This window comes from Taudactylus pleione, unplaced genomic scaffold (assembly GCF_031769625.1).
Source record: "Taudactylus pleione unplaced genomic scaffold, aTauple2 ptg000161l, whole genome shotgun sequence".
Lineage (NCBI taxonomy): Eukaryota > Metazoa > Chordata > Amphibia > Anura > Myobatrachidae > Taudactylus > Taudactylus pleione.
In genome coordinates, this window is record NW_028284563.1 from 4,295,529 (window position 1) to 4,322,298 (window position 26,770).

The 26,770-nt window shown below is 46.3% G+C and overlaps 1 protein-coding gene across 1 annotated transcript; it reads left to right on the plus strand.

The window, feature by feature from the left end:
• The first annotated feature begins 9,625 nt into the window (after positions 1-9,625).
• CCNG1 (cyclin G1) lies at positions 9,626-26,609 on the plus strand. Its single transcript, XM_088475071.1, has 7 exons — positions 9,626-9,860; positions 13,271-13,534; positions 14,227-14,480; positions 15,584-15,662; positions 15,855-15,953; positions 23,318-23,521; positions 24,992-26,609. Exons 2-6 carry the CDS (start codon positions 13,271-13,273, stop codon positions 23,507-23,509), a joined length of 888 nt encoding a protein of 295 aa, XP_088331197.1. The 5' UTR covers positions 9,626-9,860; the 3' UTR covers positions 23,510-23,521; positions 24,992-26,609.
• Positions 26,610-26,770: the final 161 nt, after the last annotated feature.

Consider the following 26,770-nt stretch of genomic DNA (forward strand, 5'->3'; position numbering starts at 1 on the left):
ATATATACAACATACTCGTGGAACAGGTAAGGACATACCTAATGTCAAACATTTTATTTGTCTGAGGGTGCTTAAAAGACTGACACGTGTTCAGATACGAACACGTTGTGCAATTACTGCACCGATAACATACAGGTTGTTTTCTATGTACATTAGCTATTAAGGGAACCGCTTTGCCCGTGATGTCTGTCTTAACTAATCTATCCCTAAGGTTCCTACCTCTTTTCAATGCAGCAATCAGTCTGCTGTTCTTAAAAATGGGGAAATCTTTATCTGTAGAGACTAATGGCCACATCGCTTGCGTGGCTCTCCTGGTAATGGGACTAGCTGTGGTAAAATCACTGGTCCAAGGGATAGTTTTAGAAGAATCTCTCTCCATGGGGCATAAAAGATCACTACGGGACATACCAAACACTTGTAGTTTTTGTTCCCTTAGAATCTTGGGCTCATACCCCCTGGAAATAAACTTCCCGATCAGGGTATCTAATTCTCCAGGTACCTTACTCGGATCACTCATGATGCGAGCTATCCGCATCATCGGAGATAAAGGGAGACCCCTCTTAAGGGGTTCTGGATGATGACTGGAAGCAGATAAAAAAGTATTTCTATCCGTAGGTTTATAAAAAACCTCGGTCTGAAAAGCTTGGTCAATTAGTTTTACTTTAACATCTAAAAAATGTACTTCAGACTTGTGACATTCAAAAGTAAACTTAATTGGGGAATCTGAGTTATTAATTTTCTCCATTAAGTTAATAAATCTGTTGGTACCCCCGGTCCACAGAAGAAAGATATCGTCAATGTACCGTGTGTACCACAGTATATCTCTCCGCACCTCAATGTCCTGAAAGAGCAATTTTTGTTCTTGCTGAAACATAAAGACATTGGCATATGAGGGTGCCACGGAAGAGCCCATGGCACACCCTCACAGCTGCAAAAAGAAACCACCATCATGCAAAAAATAATTGCGACATAATATTAACTCTAATAACTGCAAGAATAGACCATGATCAAACACAGACTTAGGCAGATTAATATCCAAGAAATTTTTCATGGCTAATATGCCATCAACATGTGGGATGGAAGTGTACAAACTGCAGATGTCTAAACAGTATAACAACGTGTGTGAAGGAATACTATTAAATTCAGCTAGTTTTTTTAGAAATGTTGAAGTATCCTTAAGGAACGTAGGCTGTCCACACACCAACGGTTGCAATATAGAGTCCAGTAACTGCGATACTGGTTGAAGAAGTGAGTCTCTAGCTGATATAATCGGCCGCCCAGGAGGTTTATTGCTGTCCTTGTGTACCTTAGGTAAGGTGTACAGCACAGGTACCTTAGGATACTGAACCAAAAGGGCTTTAAGCACCTTCTGAGGAATTTTCAATTATCCTCTAATTCCCTTTGGTATTCCGCAGTGGGGTCTCTTCGCAGCTTTTTGTACACAGCAATATCAGACAGTTGAGACTCAGTTTCGGCCCTATATGTATCAATGTCTTGAATCACCATTAAACTTAGGGGGATCCCCCCCTGACAGCCATTTATATACACGGTTTTCATCATAATCGGTGTCAACCGTGTATTTTTTATTTTTCTTGAATTTAATAATGTTTACTTAGCCAATTTTGGCTGGTTTCATCTTTTAAGGTTTTCAAATGGGACTTTTCAAATCGTGCAATTTTATCTATAGCGATAGTTAATTCACGATTGGCTTCTTCAATCACCGCGACCATCAGGTCAAACGCACATTTGTTCAGAATTGCAATCCACTTATGTACAAATTCAGGATTGTTCCGGCCAATCGTAGGAACATTATGCACACAAAAGCCACGTCGGATCTTGTGCTCTCTATAGTACTCTGATAATGAAATCCTGTGCAATAAATAGTCAATTTCACAGCGTTTTAATTTCATCAACTGATAAAACAAATCTTCAGCTTTTTGCACCGGGTCACTCAATGTTAGTACATCCTTAAACAGTACCTGTTCAATGTCACTAGCAGAAGAACTAAAAGTTACACCTGCTGCTTGGTTAGGGAACCCACGGCACCCACTGTGCTCACTGAGATTTGGTGCAGGTTCCATAGTGACACACTAAAGTGCTCACACAGACGCTGAAGATTAAACTTGCTTCAAATGGAGGGATTGTATCATTTCAATACACATGGGTGCCCTGCAACAGGTACAGTTCTGTACAAATGTAGATCCACAATCTGCCGACACTCCCAACAATGTCACAGCTGCCTCTGGTGCACACAGGGCCTGATTCAGAGCCGCTCGTAAGGGGTTGCTCGTTCGCTCTGAGCGATGTTCGCACAACTGCGCATGCGTATGGGTCGTAAATCGTAATGCGCATGCGCAAACCAGTCATTGCGGTCGGAAATCGTGCGCTCGTAAAACAGCGAGGGACTGCTGATTTGATTGACAGAATGTACCGTTTGTGGGTGGTAACAGGGGAAGGTGCTTGAAAACGGGGAGTGGAGATCTGAACGCAGGCGTGCCAAACGGTCAAAACGGCATTTAATGGGAGTGCATAATTAGTAAAGGAGCATCATCGACCATGTCACTTGGTTGTCATTTAGCCTGAACTACTCGCAGTGATAGCGGGAAGTAAATCCTACCACAAGCACTGCGAGCAGTTCAGATGCCTTTCGATGTTCCCGATTAATCCAATAAATAACGGAGATGACGTGTGATGCGAACGGCAAAGGGGCGTCTTTACAAAATAGCGAGCACATTTTTCGGACACTCGCTCAGACATAGAGGCGTCAACACAGGCAAAGAGCGAGCGCTCAATTTAAATATCCGGCCCCTTTTTAAGAACGACCATCCACAAATAGCGTCCGGGTCTGAATCAGGCCCACAGTTCAACTGCGATAGTATGCTAATCCATTGCGATCGCAATGCCGCCGCAGCGACACTACATAAGGACGCCCACTTTATCTTACACACATCCGTAATGGTTAGCAAGACAGGAAACCTTCGGTACCATCGAGCACCAACGCAGCCTCACGCACACTTGCACAAGCTCTGACCTTACTCAGGAATTGCTAATCCTCATCGCACGCAGTGAAAGCCCAAGCTGTGTAGGGCATCGCAGTGGATAATTTTTGCACCCCCCCCCCCCGTAACGCCATTCAAATGCTCTGGCACGCCTGCCTTCGGCCGACCACCCCCCGTCACCACCCACAAACGGCGCTTCCTGTCAATCACTCTGCGATGGGTCTGCGTAGTCATTGCGATCGCAGTCCCGATTGCAATGGCTGGTTCGCGCACTCGCACTGCGATGTATAGGCATGCACAGAACTAAACAATCGGCCGATTGCGTGCGTATTAGCAACTGCGTTACTTGCTGAATCGGGCCCTGAGTTTTCGTAACTTATCTTTCCTTAATTTTGTTTTGATAGATCCCTCATACCGCGCTATTTTGGGTGTATTACGGAATGAGAATAATAGGGAAATAGACATTGGGGGACTATCCTGGTAGAACTGGGGAACCCTAAATTAAATAAAGCTGTAATGGGACCAGGGTTATGCCGTGACATGTTCTGTACATACAATTTCTATACCTATATATTATATAGAGGACATGTCAGGACAAGTTCTACAAAGTCGTTACTAATGCAAACAGGCTGACTCATAGATGAAAGGATCAGGGTCTGTGGGAGAATAGAGCACAGGTAATAGACAGCCTTCAAATGCCGGCTGAGAGGGGGTCATTCAGACCCGCTCGTGAGCGGCAGTACGCTCGCAAGCGGGTCGATGTTCCCCCACTGCGCATGAGCACGACGGAGGGAGCTCTCCGTCGCAAGCCCTATGGTCGCGATGGTCTTGACCATCGCGATCATCATCATGGACGCTCGCATAAGCTGTGGGTGGTAACCCACAGCTATGCGAACATCCATGAGGACGCTCCTAAAACAGGTAGGAGGGCCCTGATTCAGAGCGAGCGCTCTGGTCAGAGCGTTCAGCTCTGAATCAGGCCCTGAGTCTTTGTTATGTAATGACAGCTATTCCAGACATTTCTAGAACTATCGACACTCAACAGCAGTCTATGGGCTTCATTCATTACAGATCGCTATTGCGATCGCAGCTGGGATTACGCACACAGGTCTGCTGCAAAAATATGCTAATGTTTGTGACTGCTCAGTCAGCATAGAGACGCCCACTGCCGCTTTCTCACATCCGCAAGACCTCGCAGTCCTGCATATACATTAGTAACATCGGCCCCTCACACAGAATTACAGCAGCTCTGACCTGTCTCAGAAATTGCATGTCTCGTTGCATACAGTGAGTAATCTGCGTATGCGGTCGCAGTATCTAATTTATGCACGCTCAGGAAACGGCGTTCAAACTGACAGACATGCCTGCGTTACTCCGACCACTCCCCTGTCACCACCCCCAAACGATGACATCCCGTCACTCACTCTGCGATGGCTTTGTACCTACGTACGTGATTGCAGTGCATTTGCAATGCTAACTCACGCACTCGCACTGCGGTACATATGTATGCGCAGTACGCACCATCAGCCAATCTGCATACGCCGTTGCAATTGCGATCCGTGATGAATCATGGCCTATGTGGGTGAGCGTACACGCTGAAATGTCCGCTTTCTAAGTGACAACCTGCAGCTCAGTCACATCTGATTATCAATTCAATTTACATTTATATACAGTCGTTTGGCTTGTTTGGGGTTTGCAGATTATTGAAGGATACCTGTCACCTAACCAAAAAGATATATATTTTATCCATACTTGCCAACTCTCACTGATTGTCAGGGAGACTCCCTGAAATAGTAGCAATCTCCCCGACTCCCTGAAGAGTCCAGTAATCTCCCTGATTGCACCATACCCCCATTATATAGCTGTTATGGCCCGTACACACGGGACAATCAGACAACGATCAGACATCATTGTCTGATCATCCTGCATGTGCTGGATGTTCGATATCGAACATCCAGCAACAAGCACCAACCCCAAACATCGCAACGACCCGCGATCAACGATTGCGGGTCTCTATAGCAAACAGGTTGGCCTGCATGCACGTGCGATGGTCGATATCAATATCGACCATCCGTGCCTGCGCATCGACCATCGTTTGGTCATTTGAGGGGTTAAAAAAAAAGAATGATTTAAACGATCAAACGATAAACTATATCGTTATCGTTTATATCGTTCTTTTAATATGTCCGTGTGTATGCACCATGATATATATTAAAAAAAAACAGATTCGAGGACCATTAGTATAATTTCCCTGCATTGGTTATATAAGGCACAGTGGGCCTGATTCAGACCTGCTCGCAAGCGCATAGCGCTCGCAAGCGGGTCGATGGTGGCCCAGTGCGCATGCGCGGCGTGCGCACTGTGCGTGTGCGAGCCCCAGAGCGAGCGCAAAAAGCACTCGCTCCGTGGCTCACTACAAAAGGGGCGGCTGTCGATGTTGATCGTTTTGTAGGCGTGGCCGAGGGGTGGCTTCACAAACGGAGGCATTCCCAAGTGAACGCCTGCCATTTGTGGGCGGCCCCACTGACATCACCAGTGATGTCAGTGAGAGAGCTTCCGGCTTGCGGTCACGAGACCCTACCACAAGGGTCTCGTCGCAAGCCCCGATGGTCGCGATGGTCTTGACCATCGCGACCATCATCCTGGCCGCTCGCAATAGCTGTGGGTGGTCACCCACAGCTATGCGAGCGGCCAGGAGGCTGCAACTAAAAAAACCAGCGCCTGCCCTGATTCAGAGCGAGCGCTTGCTTTTTGCGAGCGCCTCTGAATCAGGCCCAATGATCCCTATGGCTACATGCATTTTCTGAAAGTGTGTGTTTTCATTAACAAGTAGATCTTACTAACTGCTTTGGGGCTCATTTACATTTGGATGTAAATCAATTTTATGACACGCTTCTCAGACGTAGGTACACATTCACTTTACCACCGCGCTCATAGGTGTTGCTAAGCAAGTATGATTTTATTAGATATGTACGACAATTTATAGTCTATGAATAGATCTAGAATGACAGTAGTAAAGTCATTCTGCTGTATGGCATGATTGGGGTAGGACTGGAGAAAATCAAAACCAAATGTGGAACAAAGTGAATATTTTGAGGAACAGTTTTAAAATTAAGCTCCTCTCTACGCTCTACATATATGCACACAAATACACACACATGCACACCAGAGCCGTAACTAGAGTTTTTGTTGCCCTGTGCCAGAGAGAGCATTGGCGCCCGCTCCACCATTTTTTAAATAGGGACATAAGATAGTGCACCTGAAAAAGGGCCATGGCTTCATGGGGAAGGGCCAGGGAAGAGATAGGGGAGGCCAGGAGATGCTGGGGATAAAAGAATAGGAAGCTACAAGTGAGAATTATAATAAACAGGAAAATTGACAAGCCCAAACAGCGCCCCCTGCCTTGCGGTGCCCTGTGCCACGGCACTGGTCGCACTGCCCTAGTTACAGCCCTGATGCACTCATATATTATTACAAGAACAAGGGAGCACTCCTAGTGCACCCGTATGAACCATACTTGCCGACATTCAGCTCTCTCCTTCCGGGAGGGAGCTACATGCCTGCATACAGCGGGGAGCGTGGCCGGGCAATAGGTCCGTATTGGGGGCAGGGCCAGGGGCGGACCGCACGATCTTGTCATCGTGGCCCCACCCCCTCCTCACAATGGCGAAAATAAAGGCACTGTGAAGCAGGGGCGGAGCCACGATGATGTGATTCAGTGGGGTTTCTAGCAGCAGTGTTCCGGGTGGGCAGGCGGCAGCCGGGAGGCTTGCCTGCCTTTCCAGGGGGTCGGGAGCGGCACACGATATTCGGGAGGTTTCCGACCAAATTCATGAGGGTAGGGAAGCCAAGTATGAACCATACACATTTGACCACCAAATATTCACACATACTTCATTAATAAACTTTTGCTTATCTGAGGTTCTTTCAAAAACACCAACTCCACACAACATGTGGCCCACAGGCAGTGCAGCTGGACTGTGACAGAAAAGTCGGACTGTCCTGCTGAAATCAGAAAGGTTGGAGGCATGCAATTCCAAATATTGGGTGAATAATTCATAAGCTTGTTCCGACAACAAGCCCTTTTGTCTGACACAATCAGTAGGTTCCCCAAAGATTACAAAGAGCAGGTTCTGTAAGGACCAGCACACTCTGGGGGCCATTTTGATTCGGACACATCTGTGAAAACAGCGGCAACTCCCGATTTCGAACTGACTGTACATGAATCTGAGTGAGAAAACATAGGACGTGATGCATCTTGCCACTCTTCGCATATATGCCAGCGTTCATTACGCATGAACAAAAATGCAAAGAACAGCTGTCTCGGAAAGAGCTGTCCTTTGTGAATGAGAAACTTCCGGGTCTATGACCCAGAAGTCCCTCTGGTGTCCTTCTGCGCATGCGCTGAATGATGCATGACGCGGGGGCTGCTGAGAGGGATCCGATTGGATCCCTCTCACATCACATGCGCACAGCAAGAGCCAGAGGAGTTCGCACTCTGGGGGGGGGTAGAAGTGGAGATGTTGCCCATAGCAACCAGTCAGAATCTACTTTACATTTACATAGCACCTTCTAAAAGATAATAACTAAAATCTGATTGGTTGCTATGGGCAACATCTCTTTCTACAAACCCGCACTTTAGTAAATATACCCCTGGGTCTCCTTTCTATAGAAAAAGCGGGTTGACGGTGGGCACCAGTTCCCGCAGTCAAGCCACATTGAGGGCACAAAAGGTGACTGGGCCACTTACATAAAACATGCGGAAACTACTGTTTCTGTGCTCAAAATTTTCACCTAGATAAATAGGCCCCTAATTTGCTCAGAGAACACACCAGAACACTGTGCCGCAGCACCCTGGGGTGCCTCAGGACACTTGCAGGGGTGCCTCAGGTGGGTGGTCCAACACCAAATCAAATTCTTTATGGTCAATGTAATGTAAATATATGCAAAAACAAGCACAAACCTGTCCACCACTATATAACCAAACCTTAAGGATGACAGGAGCACAATTTACTTCACTACATCGTTTTCTGAATTTCTCAATAACAAACTTTTGACTTAGTGGTGCCGTGAAAACAATGCTGATGGACAGGGCCGCAACTAGGGGGGGCTGGAGGTGCACGTGCGCTGGTGCGCCGCTGTACCTGGTGCCAGTGACCTTCAGCCCGGCGCTGCAGAGAGGCTCCAAGCCAGACGTCTGCTGGTAATATTTATTACCAGCGGGCGCCCGGCTCCTCTCTGCAGCGACGCGGTGTAGCCGGAGGCTGGAGTTCTCTCCCGAACTCCAGCTTCCGGCTCTCCCCACGGGCACTATGGGGAAGACGTCATGACGTCTCCACCATAGTTCCGAGTAGCTGCCGGCGGACCGGACGCGACGCTGGATGCAGGAGCAGGGTTCAAGGTAAGTATTTTTTTTTAATAAGCTGCACTACAGGGGCATTATTATGGGGGCAAGGGCATTACTAATGGGGCATGAGCACTACAGAGGCATTACTGTTGGGGCATGGGCACTACAGGGGCATTACTGTATGGGCACTACAGGGATATTACTATGGGGGCATGGGCACTACAGAGGCATTACTATGAGAGCATGGGCACTACAGGGGCATTACTATGAAAGCATGGGCATTACAGTGGCATTACCACAAGGGCATTAATATGGGAGCATGGGCACTACAGGGTCATTACTGTATGATGGGCACTATAGGGCATTACTATGGGGGTATTAACATATGGGCATTACAATGGGGGCATTACAATATGTATTGTATTGTATTGTATTTATTGTTGTCATCAGCAAAACAAGTTTGGCAGACGAAATTACATTGCACAGAAACATGCTAAAAAAAACAGTGAATAGCAATCCATGGTAAAGGTTATCACAAACAATTTCACGAAAATAATAAAATTAAATTAACTAAAGAGATACATTCATAGCATTCAGCATGCGCACAGCAGATGGAAGAAAACTAACCCTCAAGCGACTCGTACGTGCCCGAAGTACTCTGAACCGTTTTAAATATGGGCACTACTACAGGGGTATTACTATATGGGCACTACTACAGGGGCATTGCTATGGGGGCATTATCATCTGGGCACTACTACAGGGGCATTACTATATGGTGGGCACTATACGGGCATTACTATTGGGGTATTAACATATGGGCATTACTATGGGGGCATTACAATATGGGCACTACTACAGGGGTATTACTATATGGGCGCTGCTACAGGGGCATTGCTATGGGGGCATTACTATGGGGGCATTATCATATGGGCACTACTATATGGGCACTACTACAGGGGCATTACCTCAGGGGGTATTACTATAGGGGCACTGCCTCAGGGGGAATTACCAGGGGGGGGCGCCAAATTACTGTCTTGCCTCTGGTGACAAAAATCCTAGTTTCGGCTCTGTGATGGACTAGGGCGCGGTTATTCAAAAAAGTTTGGGAGCAACTGCACCAGAACATTCTTTATGTGTGTTACATGTATAACAAAGTGAAGCACAGGTAGTTATACAACATGGCCAGCAGGTGGCAGGCGATGACCATAAATGCTCATGAGGTGGGGAGAATGACTGAGCTGTGCTACTGGGAGGCCCTGGCTAGCTATATAAGCTGATCTCCGGGGATCTTTGCCCTTCAGTCGGCTGACTGAGCACTAGAGGGGAATCTCTTCTTTGGGGTGGGGGAAGCTTCATTCACCGTTCATCAGTTCTGTTCTTATGGAGGAAGTGTTCTTCGTATAGGATACATTCAGCGATTAGGAGAGAACAAGTAACTTTAAGCAAAACACAACAAGTAACAAAGTAACTTTCTGTAACTTCCTAAGAGACCGACCTCCCGCACCCTATAGAAGGTGAGTACCAGGGGCAGCCTCTACAGGGTCACTGTCAGTTCTGATTATATGTATCTATTTATACTGTTACTTGTGTTTAAGATCTAAACTTTATTTTATGTTTATTGATACAAATACATTTCTCTGTCATACATTGATTACATTCTGTCATGTATTCTATAGCTAGCCACTCTCTAACTATAACTGCTAGCAATATGTTAGATTGTAAGCTCTTGTGGCTAGATATCAGCTCGATCATACAAATTGCTGTGTATAATTGCTGTTGTGTTTATGCATTGAGAATTGTTTACATGAAATAACTTTTTTTATACATTGTCATGAAACCAACATCCATGAATGATGTTATGTCTACAGCTGCGTCCTGATTCACCCAGCATTTTTGCGCCATAAGGCGTGAGACACTTGTCGCGACTTAGACGCTTTGCAGCGGATGGCGATTCGTACTTTTTTTTTATTTTTACAAATTGTCATCCCCTGGTTCAGGGGGGTGCACCTATAGTTACAGCAGCACAAATACAGTAGTGTCTGGGGGTCAGTGCAGGAGTCACAAGTGTTCGGACTGTAGCCAATAAAGTGAGGCCTTATTACAGTTCTGCATACAGCCAGTGGCTTCATGTTCTGCAGCCAGGCCTATGTACTGTACATAGTGCATTTGCTATGGTGGGGACATGTCTTGGCTTGTTCCCTGGAACATGGGTGTGTGATAGGGTAATTAGGGGGCGGGTGGGCGTGGCTTGTGCTATGTGGTTGCTGCACAGGGTGAGACATGACAGACAGGATCTTCCCCCTAATGGGGGCTGGGTTACTGCTAGGTGTGGAGGAAGAGGGGAGTCAGGGGGTGTCAGTGTCAGCAGCTGCCATGTCTTCATGGGTTGGTGCATGTGAATAGACCCAGCTATGACACTTTTTGCATTTCCAGCCTATTGAACCAGTAGTATTACATGTAAATGCTGCTTTGCACGGTGAGCTCTTAGCACTGACATTGATGGTGTTATGTGTAATGCTGGTTTCCACTATTGCCATCACACATATTAGGGAGACCGCAGGATATTGGTAAGGGTTGTGTACGAGATCCCCGACGTCCAGGATACTGACGCAGTTTTGTAACTATTATAACCCTCCCGTCCCGCAGCCTAACCCTAAAGCTGCATACACATGTAGTGATTTTAGTAGCAAACGATTTTCGTTTAGTTTTTCTCTTTAAAAAGTGAACGAAAATCGTTTATAAAATTTGTTCGTTACTAAATTAATGAACTATGACTGATTTTTTAATCATGCATACAGTGAATGGACATCGTTCAGCGGTCATTCTGTACAACATGAACGATTTTCTAAACGAAAATCATTTGTTGGACAGTCTGAATGGACGATGAACTACAAACGTGAACATTATTGTTCATCGTTCACCTTTAAAAAATGAACGATTTTATTAACGATGTTGTTATAGTAAAATCGTTAAAAAAATCGTGTGTGTACACTCCTTAACTCTTCCCCTAGTGCCTAACCCTAATACATACTTTTGCAATCTGGGTTGTGGGTAAAAGCCGGAAACCATGTAAAGTGTATTGAAAAATCCGGAAATCCTAGTTGCACAGCCCACCTTTCCGGCTACCGTGTCCCCTCTGTGCTGACCTGGCTGCCCCCTCCTGGAGGAGAGGACAGTAAAGTTGGCAAGTATGAGTTACAGGCTTTCTGACGGCCCATCGCTCCAAATTGAACAGGCCCGTTGTGTCACACACTAGTCGTATGGTTACAGGTAGGCATCAAAGTCGCACACATAATCCAGGCTTAGTAAAACTGTACTGACATTAACTCTGTGAGGTGAAGCTATAGGTCAGCTTATTTTCTATGAATCAAGTGTTTTGTGACTTTAACCTTGAATATGTTTATGGAGGTGTAGGCCCAGCTTTTGTAAGAGACTGGTGCAATTTATCACAGAAACAGACAGTTTCCCTATATGTGCCCCAGCCAGAACCCTGGTACTGCATCATCATTTTCGAGCACAACAGTAAAACAGTCAATAAAAATGTTAATGGAAATGCACTCGGATGCCTTTTACACAGGGACACATCTAAGGCAGGGCTGGACTGGCCATCGGGCACTTCTGGCTTGAGGAGTGGGGGCCGGAAGAGTCCCCTGCCCTCCACCCAACGAATCTGGAATCATTAAGATATCACGGAGATGGAAGGGGTGGAGGCGTGTATTGGCCGGCGGCGGCTGTGCTGGGCCGGAAAGAGATGGGGGCGTGCCGTGAGGCCAGCCCCCGTGACTCGCGGCACGCCCCCTTGCATTAACCACGCCCCCTTCACACGCGATTGCAGGGCGGACTGCCAGGGCTGATATACAGCCCCAGTCCGTCCCTGATTTAAGGTGTCCTCAGTTCGTTAGATTGGGGGTACTTCCAGATGTTTTGTTAAGCAGAAAACTAGGGCTCACAAAGTTTCAACTACATGAGACCAGGAGAGTTTGTCCTGCGCTGTAGAGGGTACAGTACTTTATAGATCAAACCTTCATTGTGACACTTCCGCTATGCAAAACTAGTCCCTTACTCTCCATAGATGGGAGCCGGGCAGTATAGGACTGTTACAGGTGTCATCACTTAAGACCGAAGTGGTCAAACACCCTTTTACCCAAACATTAAATATTAGGCAGCAATTGGCAAATAAAGGATGACCCAACAAAAAAATAGATAATATTCAAATAATTTATTAGTCAGATTAATGCCACCATAATATAACTCACTATTGTCATGGATAAACAAAATTAAAAAATAACAAAATAGTTTTCACTATTATAGACAACAGTGGTTAGAGGAATAATTAAAAATACAAATAATTAAAAAATAATTGAAAAACACAGTATCCCAAGTTAAAAACCAGGCTGAAAAATGAAGCATAAAAGAAAATGAAATTCTCACTTAAAATTGCTACGCATTTCACAGCTCCTGGCTGCTTCAACTCTGCCTGAGAAAGTGGCCAGGTGCTGTGAAACGCGTTGCGATTTTAAGTGAGAATTTTATTTTTCTGTTATGTGTATTGACTCCTTGCTTCTAATTTAATCGACCCCCCCCCCTCCTGCCCTAGAGCAGAGGTTCTCCACTCCAGCCCTTCTGTCCCTACAACAGGTCATGTTTTCTGGATTTCTTTAAGCATGCACAGGTGATGATCGATATTGCTGAATCGGTAATTATCACACCTGTTGCCACAGGTGGAAATCTGTTGGGGGTACTTGAGGACTTGAATTGAGAACCACTGCACTAGAGGGAATCCTATGTTTGAATTGCTATTTGTTGTTGTTCTGCTGCACATTCTGAGCGATCAGTGACTTGGACAATGTGTTCTCAAGATGTAATGCGCTAGAGGGGCATAGACCATGGCCTGAGTCTAATTTCAACTCCTCTTGCACTTTAGATGATTGACACGCTTGTAACATCAGAAGCTCAGGACCTCATTTACCAGCTGAACTCACTCTTGGAACAGGAATTGAAATGCCAGCCAAAAGCTTGTGGATTGCGGCTGATCGAAACTGCTCACGACAATGGCCTCCGGATGACTGCCAGACTTCGTGACTTTGAAGTGAAAGACTTGCTCAGCTTAACTCAGTTCTTTGGTTTCAGTACAGAAACATTCTCCTTATCGGTGAACATACTGGACCGGTTCTTGGGCAAAATGAAAGTAAGTAGTTTCAGGTGCTGAAATATATATATTTAAAAAAAAATGTATAATGCAGAATAATAGTGCGCATAGACGCTGGCTGAGACTGGCTTACACTGTTGTGTGGGATGTAGTCAGGAAGCCACGGTCTAAATACCGAGCGCCGGCTTCCCGACTGTCTAATCCCGGCAAGGTACTAATGACAGGCGTCAAAATCCCACCGCCTGTCATTAGACCTACGCCGGGAGTCCGACACCCGGCATACCGAACGAAAGTAAGCCGGACAGGGGGAGGGTTAGATTTTAGGGCTCCCGAGGGGACTTAGGGTTAGGCACCCCTCCGGGGATGGTTAGGTTTAGGCTAGAGGAAGGGGAGGTTAGGGTTAGGCACCCCCAGGGAGAGGTTAGGGTTAGGCACCCTGCCGGGAAACTTAGGGTTAAACTGCGGGGAAGGGGGGTTAGGTCTAGACACTTAGAGGGGGGTTAGGGTTAGGCACTTGGGGGGAAGGTTAGGGTTAGGCACCCCTAAGGGAGGGTTAGGGGGGAAAATAGGGTTAGTTATACTTACCTTATTAGTGATCGGGATCTTCACCTCTGCTGGGCTTCTGCTATCGGGATTTGAACCGCCGGCCACGCGACCGTTAGTAATACATACTACACCCTACTGTGCTTGTTGCATATCCTGACACTGTTTTCTCCTCTCCCCGGCCTCAGGTACAACCGAAGCACCTAGGCTGCGTGGGCCTGACCTGTTTCTATTTAGCCGTAAAAGCCACAGAAGATGAGAGAAACGTCCCCTTGGCGACTGATGTGATCAGGATAAGTCAGTACAAGTTCACGGTGTTTGACATGATGCGTATGGAGAAGATTGTGTTGGAGAAGTTGGGCTGGAAAGTAAAAGCTACAACTGCGTTACACCTCCTGCACCTCTACCATGCCCTTGTGTATGAGAACTTGGCTAGTGAGAGGTATCTTATTTTTATGTCTTTTGCACATATATATTATTTTAGCAATGGGCGGAGCATGATTAATCTCTGTGTTCCTACATGTGTGTGCTGCAAACAGGATCTGCATGCAAGTAATTGGTAACGCAGCAGTTTCTAATGTCATTGTGTTGTTGCTAATGTAACACTGGGCGGACGGGAGGGGAGTTGGTCGTTCCCCAGCTGCACTGTTACTGTTGGAGGGTCGGAGCTGCTGCTGGACACTGGCCTGGTATCTGATACACAGCTAGATTATGAGAGCTGGCCTCTGTACGGAGGAGTGCTTCAAGTTCGGGAGGCAGCTGTGAATCTTAGTGGTGTCAGTACGGACGTGGTTTCCAGCAGCTGCTCCACAATCCATATTGCAGGGATTACAGATGGGACACCCACTGAAGCACTAATGTTAGAGGGGAGAAAATATTTATTATAGGGCCTGATTCTGATTCGGGCGGATACCTGCAAATCACGCCCGAGCCGTAGAAAGCAATCCCCGACTGCACCTTGCAAAGACAGGTCCGTCATCAATCCGCACAGGCTTGCAATCTCCGCAAGTGCTGATTGATTCATCCAAGGTGGAATCACTGTTTTTGTGAAATTGGCATTTCTGGTCTGTAGATGGACAGCGATCACGCGATCATGCTGATGGAAAAACAGTAGGCTGGCCGGCCACCCAGAGACGCACAGATACTTGGCTTACACGGGCAGATTCTCACATTAACATTAGGTAGTAAGCAAGTTCCTGGGGCCGTACGGAAATGCGACTGCAGACGCGTCCGATTCAGAATGAGCCCCATAATCTGCACTGCCACATGGGAAAGCATTTTCCTGTAGTGCCCCGAAAACTTGTACATGGAGCGTAATCAGTAGCAGTGTAATCTTATGTGCAACTTGTGATTGGTCTCATTACTCAACCACCCCCTGGAATCCATCGGGACCCAAGAGAGAGGGGGGTCTCGGCCAGGCTTCTGCTAAAATTAGAGCGCCCCCTTAAGAACAATTTGTGTCTTACAGGGTTACTGTGCATGTATACAGTAGCTAATCTTTTGAAAAGTGCATTTTGTAATATATATTTCTATTGTAACTTGCAGGCAAAGGCTGTTTACTCTGGAGAGGCTGGAAACACACCTTAAAGCCTGTCACTGCAAACTGGGCTTTTCTAAAGCCAAGGTAAGTCCTGCCAGGGAAGTATATAGTAATGTGACGCTAGGTGGATTAGTGTTGGTGTCAGTCAAAATGCATCTATCTATTAATAAAGTAATGATAGTAAATGATATTTCTGGAACATCTGTTTACAATGGCGTGTACTCTATTATGTAACGTCTCCTATAGTAATGTTTTGTTTTTCTTCCTCTTGCTCAGCCCTCCGCCTTAGCGTTGTCTATTCTGGCCAACGAGGTTCAGGAACAGAAGCTGTTTGAGCTGACGGAGGCAGTAGAATGTCTACAGAAACATTCCAAGGTAACACTGTGGCTCTTATTTGTTCGCCTGATAACTAGCCACAAACAGTAGGTTTTAGGTCCTGGGAGATAAATTACTACTTTTAGATTGTTGTATTTTGTTTGTTTTTATTGCTTTTGCTTAAAAAATGTATAAGGTTCTTCTGTAGCTCTAATTTATCTTATTAGGTCATATTGGTGAAATACCTTTTGGTATAGGCTCTTATGGCTTCATCTTCTGGTTGCTTTCACATAACGGGCTGGGTAAATGCCAAGGGAGGGGGGTACTCTTTACCAGGGCCGGATTAACAATGGGGCGGATGGAGCTACAGCTCCAGGCCTCCCATTGAAAATAGGCCCACAGGATACAAGGACTGCAGTGCAGGCAGGAAAAAAAAAAAGATTTTTTTTTCCTGTCACCACCGACAGCCCAGCTGACTCACTTATCGGCTCACTCACCTCCCAGCTCACTCACTTACTGGCCGCCCGAAGCTGAGCCCATTGTCACCCCCAACCTCTCCTCTCGGCTGCTCGACCTAAGCCCCACCCACTACAGCCCGCCGAAGCCCCGCCCCTATGTGCCTTAAGCTCCGCCTCCTGTACATCCTACTGCAGAGCTGTGTCCTGTGACTGTGCACCAGACCAATCGCCTAGTTCAGGAGGGAAGGCACTTCAGCCCAGCATGTCACATTCCACAGGTCAGTGTAATGTTTGGCCCCTGTGTACAATTTATGTATGTTTTGTATATATATTTATTTACATGGCTATATATATGTGTGTGTTAAATTAGGTGGGTACAGGAGCATATAATGTATAAATATGTGTGTGTGTATATATATATATATATATATATATATATATATACAGTATGTGTAGGTATATATATATATATATATATATACATACGTACAGTATGTGTATATATATATATATATATATATATATACACACACACACACACACACACACACACACACACACACACACACGGTGCTTGTTCAATCCTAGGAAAGAAGAGGGGCACTCCGGGACTTGAGTGCACAATGTATTTACTTGAAAATGACCAACGTTTCAGAGCCAACCTTGATAAAAGAGTTGGGTGGGCTCTGAAATGTCGGTAATTTTCAAGTAAATACTTTGTGCATTCAAGTCCCGGAGTGCCCCTCTTCTTTCCTAGGATTGAACAAGCACCTACTGTATGAATATTCCTTGGGAGGGCACCTGGGCACCCTGCCTTTAGTTTGGACTGTGAGTCCCGATTGATTTTGTGTGATATACTGTATATATAACATATATATATATATATATATATATATATAACACACACATTGGTAAATAGAGAGGGTACAGGAGCTTGAGGCACACTTATGGGGACTAAAGTGGGTGTGGTATTGTATGTCGACATTCATCATGTAGACAGTGATGGAATGCCGACATATCATCCCTGTTGGCCCACTAACATGCTCCTGATGGCTGTAGCAGCTCCAGCGCGGCTTCCGGGTCCCAGCAGTCATGACCTCTGCTGCTCCTGCCTTCCGATGAGTATTACCCCCATCCCTAAACCTAATCCCTACCCCTCCCTGTAGTGCCTAACCCACTCCTCCCCCTGCAGCCTAACCCTAACCTTCCCCTAGTGCCTAACGCCCCGGCACAGCCTAACCCTAATCCCTACCTCTAACCCTCCCTATAGGGCCTAACCTTAGCCACGCCCCCTCCAATCTAACTGTAACCTCCCCTAATGCCTAACCCTCCATGCAGTGTCTAAACCTATCCTCCTCCCCCGCCGCCTAGCCTTAACCTTCCCCTAGGTCAGGGATGGGGAACCTCAGGTCTAGGGGCCGTATAAGGCCCGCGGAGTCATTTGGTCTGGCCCTCTGAACTTTTCTCTGCTAGTCTCATCTGGCTACCAGGGTGCCTAGAATAGCACCCTGCAGCCAGAATCGATGCACCAGTGCCGCCAGGAGCCCTTACAGCTCCCTGGAAAATCCTTAGGATGCGCCGGGCATAGCTGTAATCGCCAGGGATTGTGGCCCCGCCTCATGTAATGTCACATGGAGGGAGCGTGGCCTGCACCTGGCCCGCGAATAATGTTATAAAATGGCCCTTGGAAGAGAAAAGGTTCCCCTGCCCTAGAGCCTAACCGGAATCGGTATGAAATACCGCTGGCCGCCTGGCCGACAAAAGCAGAGTTCCCGGCAGCAGAAGCCCGACAGCGCTGGAAATCCCGATCGTCGCTAAGGTAAGTATAAACTAACCTAACCCTCCTTAGGCGTGCCTAACCCTAACCTCCCTCCCAAAGTGCCTAACCCTAATCCCCCTTCTAAGTGCCTAACCCTAACCCCCCCTTCCTCGCTGCCTAAACCCAAGTCCCCCGGGGGGTGCCTAACACTAACCCTCCCTCTCCCTAGCCTAACCCTCCCCCCCCCCCCCCCCCCCCCCGTGGCTGTCCGCTCGCGGCGCCCGGCATCCCTTCGATCGGGATGCCAGGCGCCTGTCTCCCGGCATCGGGGAAATGACAGGCGTCTAGATATAGACGCCCGGCATTTCACCCTCGCCGGGATATGACAGTCGGGAAGCCGGCTGTCGGTATTAAGGCAGCCGGTTTCCCGATTGTATACCGGCCTAACCCCCCCACACACACAGTCATTTTTAAATTAACTTTAATGTCAACATAATCAATATTGACTTTATGACTGTCGGCTTGTATAAAACACACTAGAATACATTTAAGTAATCAACGTCTCAGAACTTGTATTCATTATTTCGTCAGGATTAGCAAAATGACAAATACAAATTCTGAAACATTGCTTACATAAACGGGTCAGTGTGTTTTATACAAGCCGTCCAGAGTGTCACACACACAAACAGCTGGCTCCAGAGCGCCCTGTGCCGGCACTGCCCCATAACCACATGACGTCATGCTGTCGTGTAGAGGGGCCTGGGCCACCGGCACGTGGAAGTGCAACACTGCCCAGAGCATCCGGAGTAGGCTGCAAAGACTGCAGGGTGTCTGTCTGGGCAGTACTGCAGCAGTGATACTGGCTGCAGGGTGCAAGCACCGTGCTAGCCAGTAACAAAGGCCATAGGGTAGCGATGGTGCTGCAAACAGAGCCCTGCGCTCTGTGCAGCATCACCGGTCGCATACCTGCGGTCATGGCACTGTATGCAGTCAAAATACACCCACAACACAGGCCACACCCCTATGTAAATCACAGCTACACCACACTAGTCACAACCCCACATCACCAGTCACACTTCTGCAGCGCTGGTCACACCCCCTGCAGTGGCACACAATAGGCCCTTCATAACTTTCAGCTCCAGGCCCATGTGGACATTAATCTGGCACTGCTCTTTACCCATACATGCCTACCCTCCCGATTTTCGCGGGAGGCTCCCGATTTTTCGGGTAATCCCCCGCACCCCCGGAAGGGTAGGCATTTCTCCCGCATCACTAGGAAGTGGGCAGAATGAGGAGAATACCCGCAGCGATCGCGGGTCTCCGAGTAGGGGGCGTGCTTAAAACGTGATTCTACATGAATCACGCCATTTGGCCCCGCCCCTATGCAAATTCTAGCCAATTGCGGCACTTTTACCCCCTGAGGGGCGGGGCTTAATTACGTGAATCGTCAGGCCCCGCCCCCCATTTTCTCCCTCCTGCTTCTCTTACTCGGGCTTCTCCCGGGAAGAGATCTTCAAAGGTAGGCAACTTTGTCTTTACCTAGACCTGGGCTTGTAGGAAAGGCCCAGCATGGACCTGGGTCTGCCCCCCAGTACAGGCTTGGGCAGATAGGGCAGGGAGAGAGAGGACTGACTGCTGCTGCAAGGGGGTGGGAGAAACGATCGCACTGATTGCCACCACCCCCTCCTCCCCCTTGATCTGCCCCTGGCTGAGTAGCCACTGGCCGCTCCTAGTTTTTCCCATTTTTTGTAGGCGGTAACCCTTTCCCATCACTGCACTCGACGACCATGCTAATGATTTAACAAAAGTGCCGCCACCTTAGCCAGCTATGGAGGTCAAGATTTCTGATAATCTACCAAGTGATGAAAAGCTGGGCGCACGCGCCGTCTGTGCCAAGTGACGTCTCTTGTGTTTTCTCTAATCTCGTGCATGCGTAACCTGTCCACTGAGGAGCCATGATGTATCACCGCAGCGCTATACTGATGCAGTGCAGGGTGTTCTGGTATCACTAGGGGGTGATTTTTCTCTCCCTCACTCCAGAAATTTAGCAGCAGATTTAAATAGCTGCAAGTTTCCATCTCACGCATATCTGGTTATTATGCTGGTTATAACGCTGCTTATAAGTAAGGCTTTCCTGTCGTAATATCCCATGGTGTGACATTGTGTGGCTATTTTAATCTGCCGCTTAATGTCTTTCAACTATAAAGCACAGGAGGTTATGTGCGATAAACCGTCCACATTTCTGCCTGGGCGTCCCAGTATTATCCTACACTCACTGAACTTTTAAGCACCATATCGGAAAATGTAAGGTACAGATTATAGGGACTCCTTCAGTCTGCGATGCTTGTTGTAGACTCTTGTCCCCATGGAAACCTTTGGTCACTGGGGGATGAACGGGCTCTTGTGTTTGTGTTTGTTTTTGGAGGGGGAAGATCAGAATTCCTGCATCCCTGTGCAATTCATGTATTTGTACTGGGTGATGAGAAGCGCACTCATTGTCACCTGGGAGAATGGCAGGTTTGTGATCACACCCTTAGTAAAATAAAAATACTAACTTAATATATATGTTTACCCTACAGTGAGAATGTTGTGCGCAAACTGTTATGTACTGATATACTGTACATTTATTGCATAAGTAATAATAAACCGATTTATATCCTATTTACAATTCAAAGAGTATAAACTTAATGTGGATATTGTAGCATACTTGCCTACTTTTGAAAACTAGTTTCAGGGAGATTGTAGGTGGTAGCAGAATGTGCCATGCTTCGCAAAGGGCGTGTCTAGCTCCACTTGTGGGTGTGTCTATTGTCACTGCATTTTATTGACCACTCTGTTACATCCCCCAAAACATTTACTACCTGTCACTCTAACATTGTAAATTAGTTCCCTGTGCATGCAGACTTGCAATACAAAAGCGCAATGGCAAACTGCTCTATCTGTGTAAATATAGCCATTGCGTCCATCTCTGAAACAGACACAATTTCCCAGTGCTGGGAGTACCAGCAATATGGAAGGTTGTGGGCAAGGTGAGGTCAAATTTATTTGAAAATCATTTTGGACCATGTGCTCTCACCTAATACAGATATATACAAATTATTTATGCCACATTGTGAACTTGTGAGGCTACTGTAGGACAGAGTAAACTGTAAAGACAATTTTCTTCAGACCAAAATAAATAAATAAATAAATGCTGACAGGAGAAAGGGAAGGAAGTGCTGAGTGTCACATACATTACCTGCCCCCAGAGAGGGCACTTACTGACAGCCATGGAATGGATGGCAGTCACTGAGTACCCTTTCACAGTGCAGTTAATGCCTGTGACACTCACCCATGGCACATTTCCCACTACTAGTTTGTTTTATAATTTCCAGCTATCATTACTTGTTAACTTGGTACCACTGTGCTGGGGGTGAAGACATCATCACTGCCACCTCTGCTGGGAATGCCGTGTCCCGCGCTGATCTGAGGCCACGCTCCCCGCTGATCTGATGCAGTGTCACCTGCTGATGCCGCCCGCCAGTCACCCAGACGCTAATCGCACACTGATAGGCTGCCACCGCTACCCATAACCCCGCGCCGCGGTGGCCGGCCTTCAGGTACCATCACATCATGCGTCATGACGTCTTCAGCGCAGGCCCTGTCCCCGGTATCTCTGGACTCGCGCATGTGCAGCCGGATTTTTAATGGGGGCAGTGGAAAACCGGGAGCAGCAGTAGTATTTGCAGGGGAGCGGGAGTGTGAGTTATAAATCGGGAAACTCCCGCTAAAATCGGGAGGGTAGGCAACTCTGTATTGTAGTCATGAGAGCAAAAAAAGAGCAAATTTACTCCTTGGGGAAACGATATTGCACTGCAGCTGGGGCAGAATTAAAATGTGCAGAGAGATTTAGGGGTCTATTTACTAAGCAGTGTTAGGAGACAGAGTGAAAAGTGATAAGGTGCCAGCCAATCAGCTCCTTACTGCCATCTCACAGGCTGTGTTTGAAAAAAATGACAGTTAGGAGCTAATTGGCTGGCACCTTATCACTTTTCACTCTGTCTCCTAACACTGCTTAGTAAATAGACCCCTTAGAGTTGGGAGCAGGATTGTCTTAACAGCAGTGTGTGCCCTGGGCAAAGCAATGCACTGGGGTCCCTACCCACCCATTCACGGGAAAAAAAATGTAAATGGTCAATAAAATGAAACCCTCCTGCATGCCCATCAGACTTCACACACATGCAGAGACTCTGTCTGACTGGTCTGAAGCCGGCGGATAAAGTGAAACTGGGACTGAGGTGAGTACTCGTCACCAGGGGGGGGGGGGGGAAGTTAGATCAGAATACAGTGCACCGGCGGCCGGCTTATAAAAATATCACAAATTTACCAACCGTCCGCGGCTGCAGGGGGGTGGGTTGGTGGCCCCCTACAAGCTTCGGACCCTTGGGCAACTGTCCAACAAGCCCAATGGTAGAGATGGCCCTGGTTGGGAGGGACGGGTCCTAGCTCTAATTGCAGTGTAAAGCTGCTTAGTATTCACCCTACATGCAAATAAATAAATGTATCTGCATCCCTTGCATTGCAACATGGTTTGTTCCAGGTGCAGTTACATGTATTTTTTTTTCCCATTGCTCCAGACTCTGATTAATCCCCTTAATGTTTCTATAGACAATGATTATGAATTAGCCTAGCCTGAGTTTGCAAAGTTAATGTGCCCCCAAATTTCCAGCAGATCTATAAACAGGGCTCGGTTTTCAACTCAGTACAGTGGCGTCACAAGGGGGGAGGGGTGCTGGCCGCACCCGAGTGTCACCCGCCGAGGGGTGACACCAAAATGCCGACTCCCCCACAGTGACAGGAGCCGGGTGCTGCATTGTAGTATTACGTACAGCACTCGGCTCCTGACACATGGAGAGACCAAAATGGGACTTTGGGCCGCGCCTCTACCTGCAATGCCACGCCCCTTGCCATGAGACCACGCCCAGTTCTACAGGCGAGCGGCTTCGTCACGCTCATTACTCTGATGACTGCAGCTGGTGTCACCCAGTGGAGGGACGCCACTGTTTCAGGATACAGGTATATGATAAATGATACATGTTGCCATAATTTATTCCATCCAGCTAAACTCTCTTCCTGTGGAAAATGACATAAAATGTGTAATACCTGATGTTGCATGTAGCGTTTCATTCATCTGCTGTAACATTTTACCTTGCTTTGTATGTTCACAGATCAGCACCAGGGATCTGTTATGTTGGAAAGAGCTGGTATCAAAGTGCCTTGCAGAATATGCTTCAAGCAAATGTTCAAAACCGAATGTTCAAAAGCTTAAATGGATTGTATCTGGGCGCACCGCCAGGCAGCTAAAGCACAGTTACTACCGAATAGCACATCTTCCTACAATCCCAGAGACAGGCTCCTGAGAGCTACTGAAGGTCAGTCTGCCCCTCAGCTGTGTTAGTATAGTAATGTATTGCTATTTATTGTCATTACTCTTAAATGATATTCTAAAGCAGTGGTAGCCAACCCTGGTCCTCAAGAGCTACCAACGGTGCATGTTTTGCAGGTCTCCTCACAGAATCACAAGTGACATAATTAGCTCCACCTGTGGATCTTTTCAAATGTGTTAGTTAGTAATGAATACATCTGTGCACCTGCTAGGTGGTCTGGAAAAAATGAACTGTTGGTAGCTCACGAGGACCGAGGTTGGCTACCCCTGTTCTAAAGACACTCTTTTAAAATAGCCTCGACTTCGAATTGGGTACACTAGTCTCCTGTCTATAGACCAGGGGTATTCTACATGCAGTTCTTCAGCTGCTGTGGAACTACACATCCCAGCATGCCCTTCCACAGTTTTAGCATGAACTAATAGCAAAACTGTCAGGGCATGCTGGGATGTGTAGTTCCGGAGCAGTTGGAGGGCGACCTGTTAAAAGACACTAGTGACTACCTATTCAACGTAAACTACACCTTACATTTTTCCCTTTGTGCGCTCCTGAGTAGTCTTCCTGTATGTACTAAAAACAGGACACGCTCCTGGCCAGCCTGACCTTATACTATGAAAGTTTTTCTCCATATAATGTAATAGATTAACAGAAATGGTGGAACCTTCCTGAAACTGAATAACAAATAATGGAGACTGGTTGTCACTGGTAACTCCTGCTATTGATGGGTATGAGAAAAGGGCTGGCAACCACTGCCCAAACTGTACGCTGCCCAAGACTCCTTTCTTTATTCATGACTTGTGTATACATACACAAAACACAATCCCCACCAATTTACATTCTCCTGGAGATGTGCTATAACAGACTATGGAGTTGATGCATCAAGCAGTGAAAAGAATGGAACAGTGGAGTCGTTTCCCATGACAACAAATCAGCTTTGAGGTAGCATTATAAAGAACATTTTAAAATGATAGATAAAAGCTGATTGGTTGCTATTGGAAACCTCTCCACAGGTCCACTTTCCCACTCTGTACACATCAACCTCTTCAATCACTTAGGATTTATGCTGGGTAAACACTATGCAATATATCGTTCATACAGCCGACGGACGATATATTGTTAAGTGTGTCAGCTAGTGTATACACATGATATATCTGTGAAGGACATTGTTCACAGATATATCCTGTCGGCCGTGCATCACGACTGATGCGATATATCGCACGCAGCTGCCGGTGTGTACCACAGACCCATAGCAACCAAACGGCGTCTAACAGTCACTTTATAGACTGTGCTACTGATAAATGATAGCTAGAAGCTGATTGGTTACCATGGGAAACGTCTCTCTAAGTTATTGAAGGTATGATGTAGCTCTCTCCTTTGATCTGTTTATGTACTTCACATGTGTTTGGTATAAATGAATGCTGTATCTGACCATGTGTTGAATATTCTTTTTCTACACAGGTTATAAAGGCGAACAGAAGAACTGTGACTTTAATTTATATGGACAATGGCGCACTTTTTTGGAATGCAAAACTCACTGTGAAGCCTAATGATAACATGGCAGCTAGCTTTGTAGTTCTTTGCCGTTTTACAAAAGCAAAAACAAAACAAAAAAAGAGTTTTAAGTACTTATAGCGAAATATGCACAAGAAACTTTATTTTTATTTTCATTTCACTGAAAACACTTTGTAATGTGCATGGAGAAAATAATGTGAAATGCGCTGCTGACTGAGGTTCACGTAACCGATCATCCAACCAAACCCAATCGAACCTTACGATCATCCAACCAAACCCAATCCAACCTTATGAACATCCAACCAAACCCAATCCAACCTTATGATCATCCAACCAAACCCAATCCAACCTTACGATCATCCAACCAAACCCAATCCAACCTTACGATCATCCAACCAAACCCAATCCAACCTTACGAACATCCAACCAAACCCAATCCAACCTTACGATCATCCAACCAAACCCAATCCAACCTTACGATCATCCAACCAAACCCAATCCAACCTTACGATCATCCAACCAAACCCAATCCAACCTTACGTTGACTACTTCACCTTCACTTGCAGCCACGAGGTCAAATCTGCAGAAGAAGCAATTTATTCAAAAGGGCGATCAGTGTATTTTAAGGATTAAGTGATAACCAACATTTACATAATCTTTATAGTGCTGTGACTAATGTGTTCTGTGCTAGCTAAGGTCTTACTGTGTCCCTACATACCACACATCAGTAAGATACAAAGTATTGGTTTAGGTCAGGAAGCACAAGAAATGTGTTTTTGTTACAATTACTTAAACCCAGCTGCAGTATCGGCTATGTAGCCCGTGTCGGAATTCACAATTGCAAATTGTTTTGTGCTTTTGAAATTTGGAAGCCTGAGTAATGCATTTATCTTGTAGAGGTCCAGTAACTGCCTGATGTACCCTATCATCTTCATGCTCATAGGGGGAAGATGCATCAAAGAGAACAAGTGGAGAAGTTTCCCATAGGAACCAATCAGCTTCTGGCTAACGTGTATCAAGTACATTCTATAAATGATAGGTAGAAGCTGATTGGTTGCTTAGAGTAATGTCTCTAGCTGTCCTCTTTAGAAGGTTTGGTACATCTCCTCCTAAACTATGGAGAGGACAGATGCATGAAACCAGTGTTAAGTGTAATCTGTTTAGGGTTGGCTAGGGGTTAAAAGCTATTTCTGTTGAAAACACTAAAAATATTGTTTACTATTTAATCTAGGATTTGCAGCAGCCAGCCCTTCAGCTGTTATTAAACTATATATCCCATGCAACCTTGCAAAGAATACTTTGACCAGTTGTCAAGGTTTATAGTTCCGTTTAAAAAAAAAAAAAAAAAAAGCACTTTACGTGATCAAAATGTTAAGATTATGTCACGGTACCACAAGCTGTGTTTATGTGTCTGTCTACTTGTATTAGTTTTGAGAAGTTTAAAAAAAAGAAAAAAAATTTTTTGGAAAGTTGACGATGAGTATCAGCCTAGCATGATACAAATGTTGTTGTAAAGTACTTATGAGTTTATGGGGTCTATTTACTAAGCAGTGTTAGGAGACAGAGTGAAAAGTGATAAGGTGCCAGCCAATCAGCTCCCAACTGTCATCTCACAGGCTGTGTTTGAAAAATGACAGTTGGGAGCTGATTGGCAGGCACCTTAAATCTTTTCACCCTGTCTCCTAACACTGCTTAGTAAATAGACCCCTATAAGACCAATCTGCC

What these genes read in the sequence shown, in the direction of transcription:
- CCNG1 (XM_088475071.1), top strand. Translation starts at nt 13,271, where the DNA reads ATGATTGACACGCTTGTAACATCAGAAGCTCAGGACCTCATTTACCAG. An exon ending in GGTTCTTGGGCAAAATGAAA is followed by an intron (nt 13,535 to 14,226) that starts GTAAGTAGTTTC and finishes CCCCGGCCTCAG; the next exon opens with GTACAACCGAAGCACCTAGG. An exon ending in TGGGCTTTTCTAAAGCCAAG is followed by an intron (nt 15,663 to 15,854) that starts GTAAGTCCTGCC and finishes CCTCTTGCTCAG; the next exon opens with CCCTCCGCCTTAGCGTTGTC.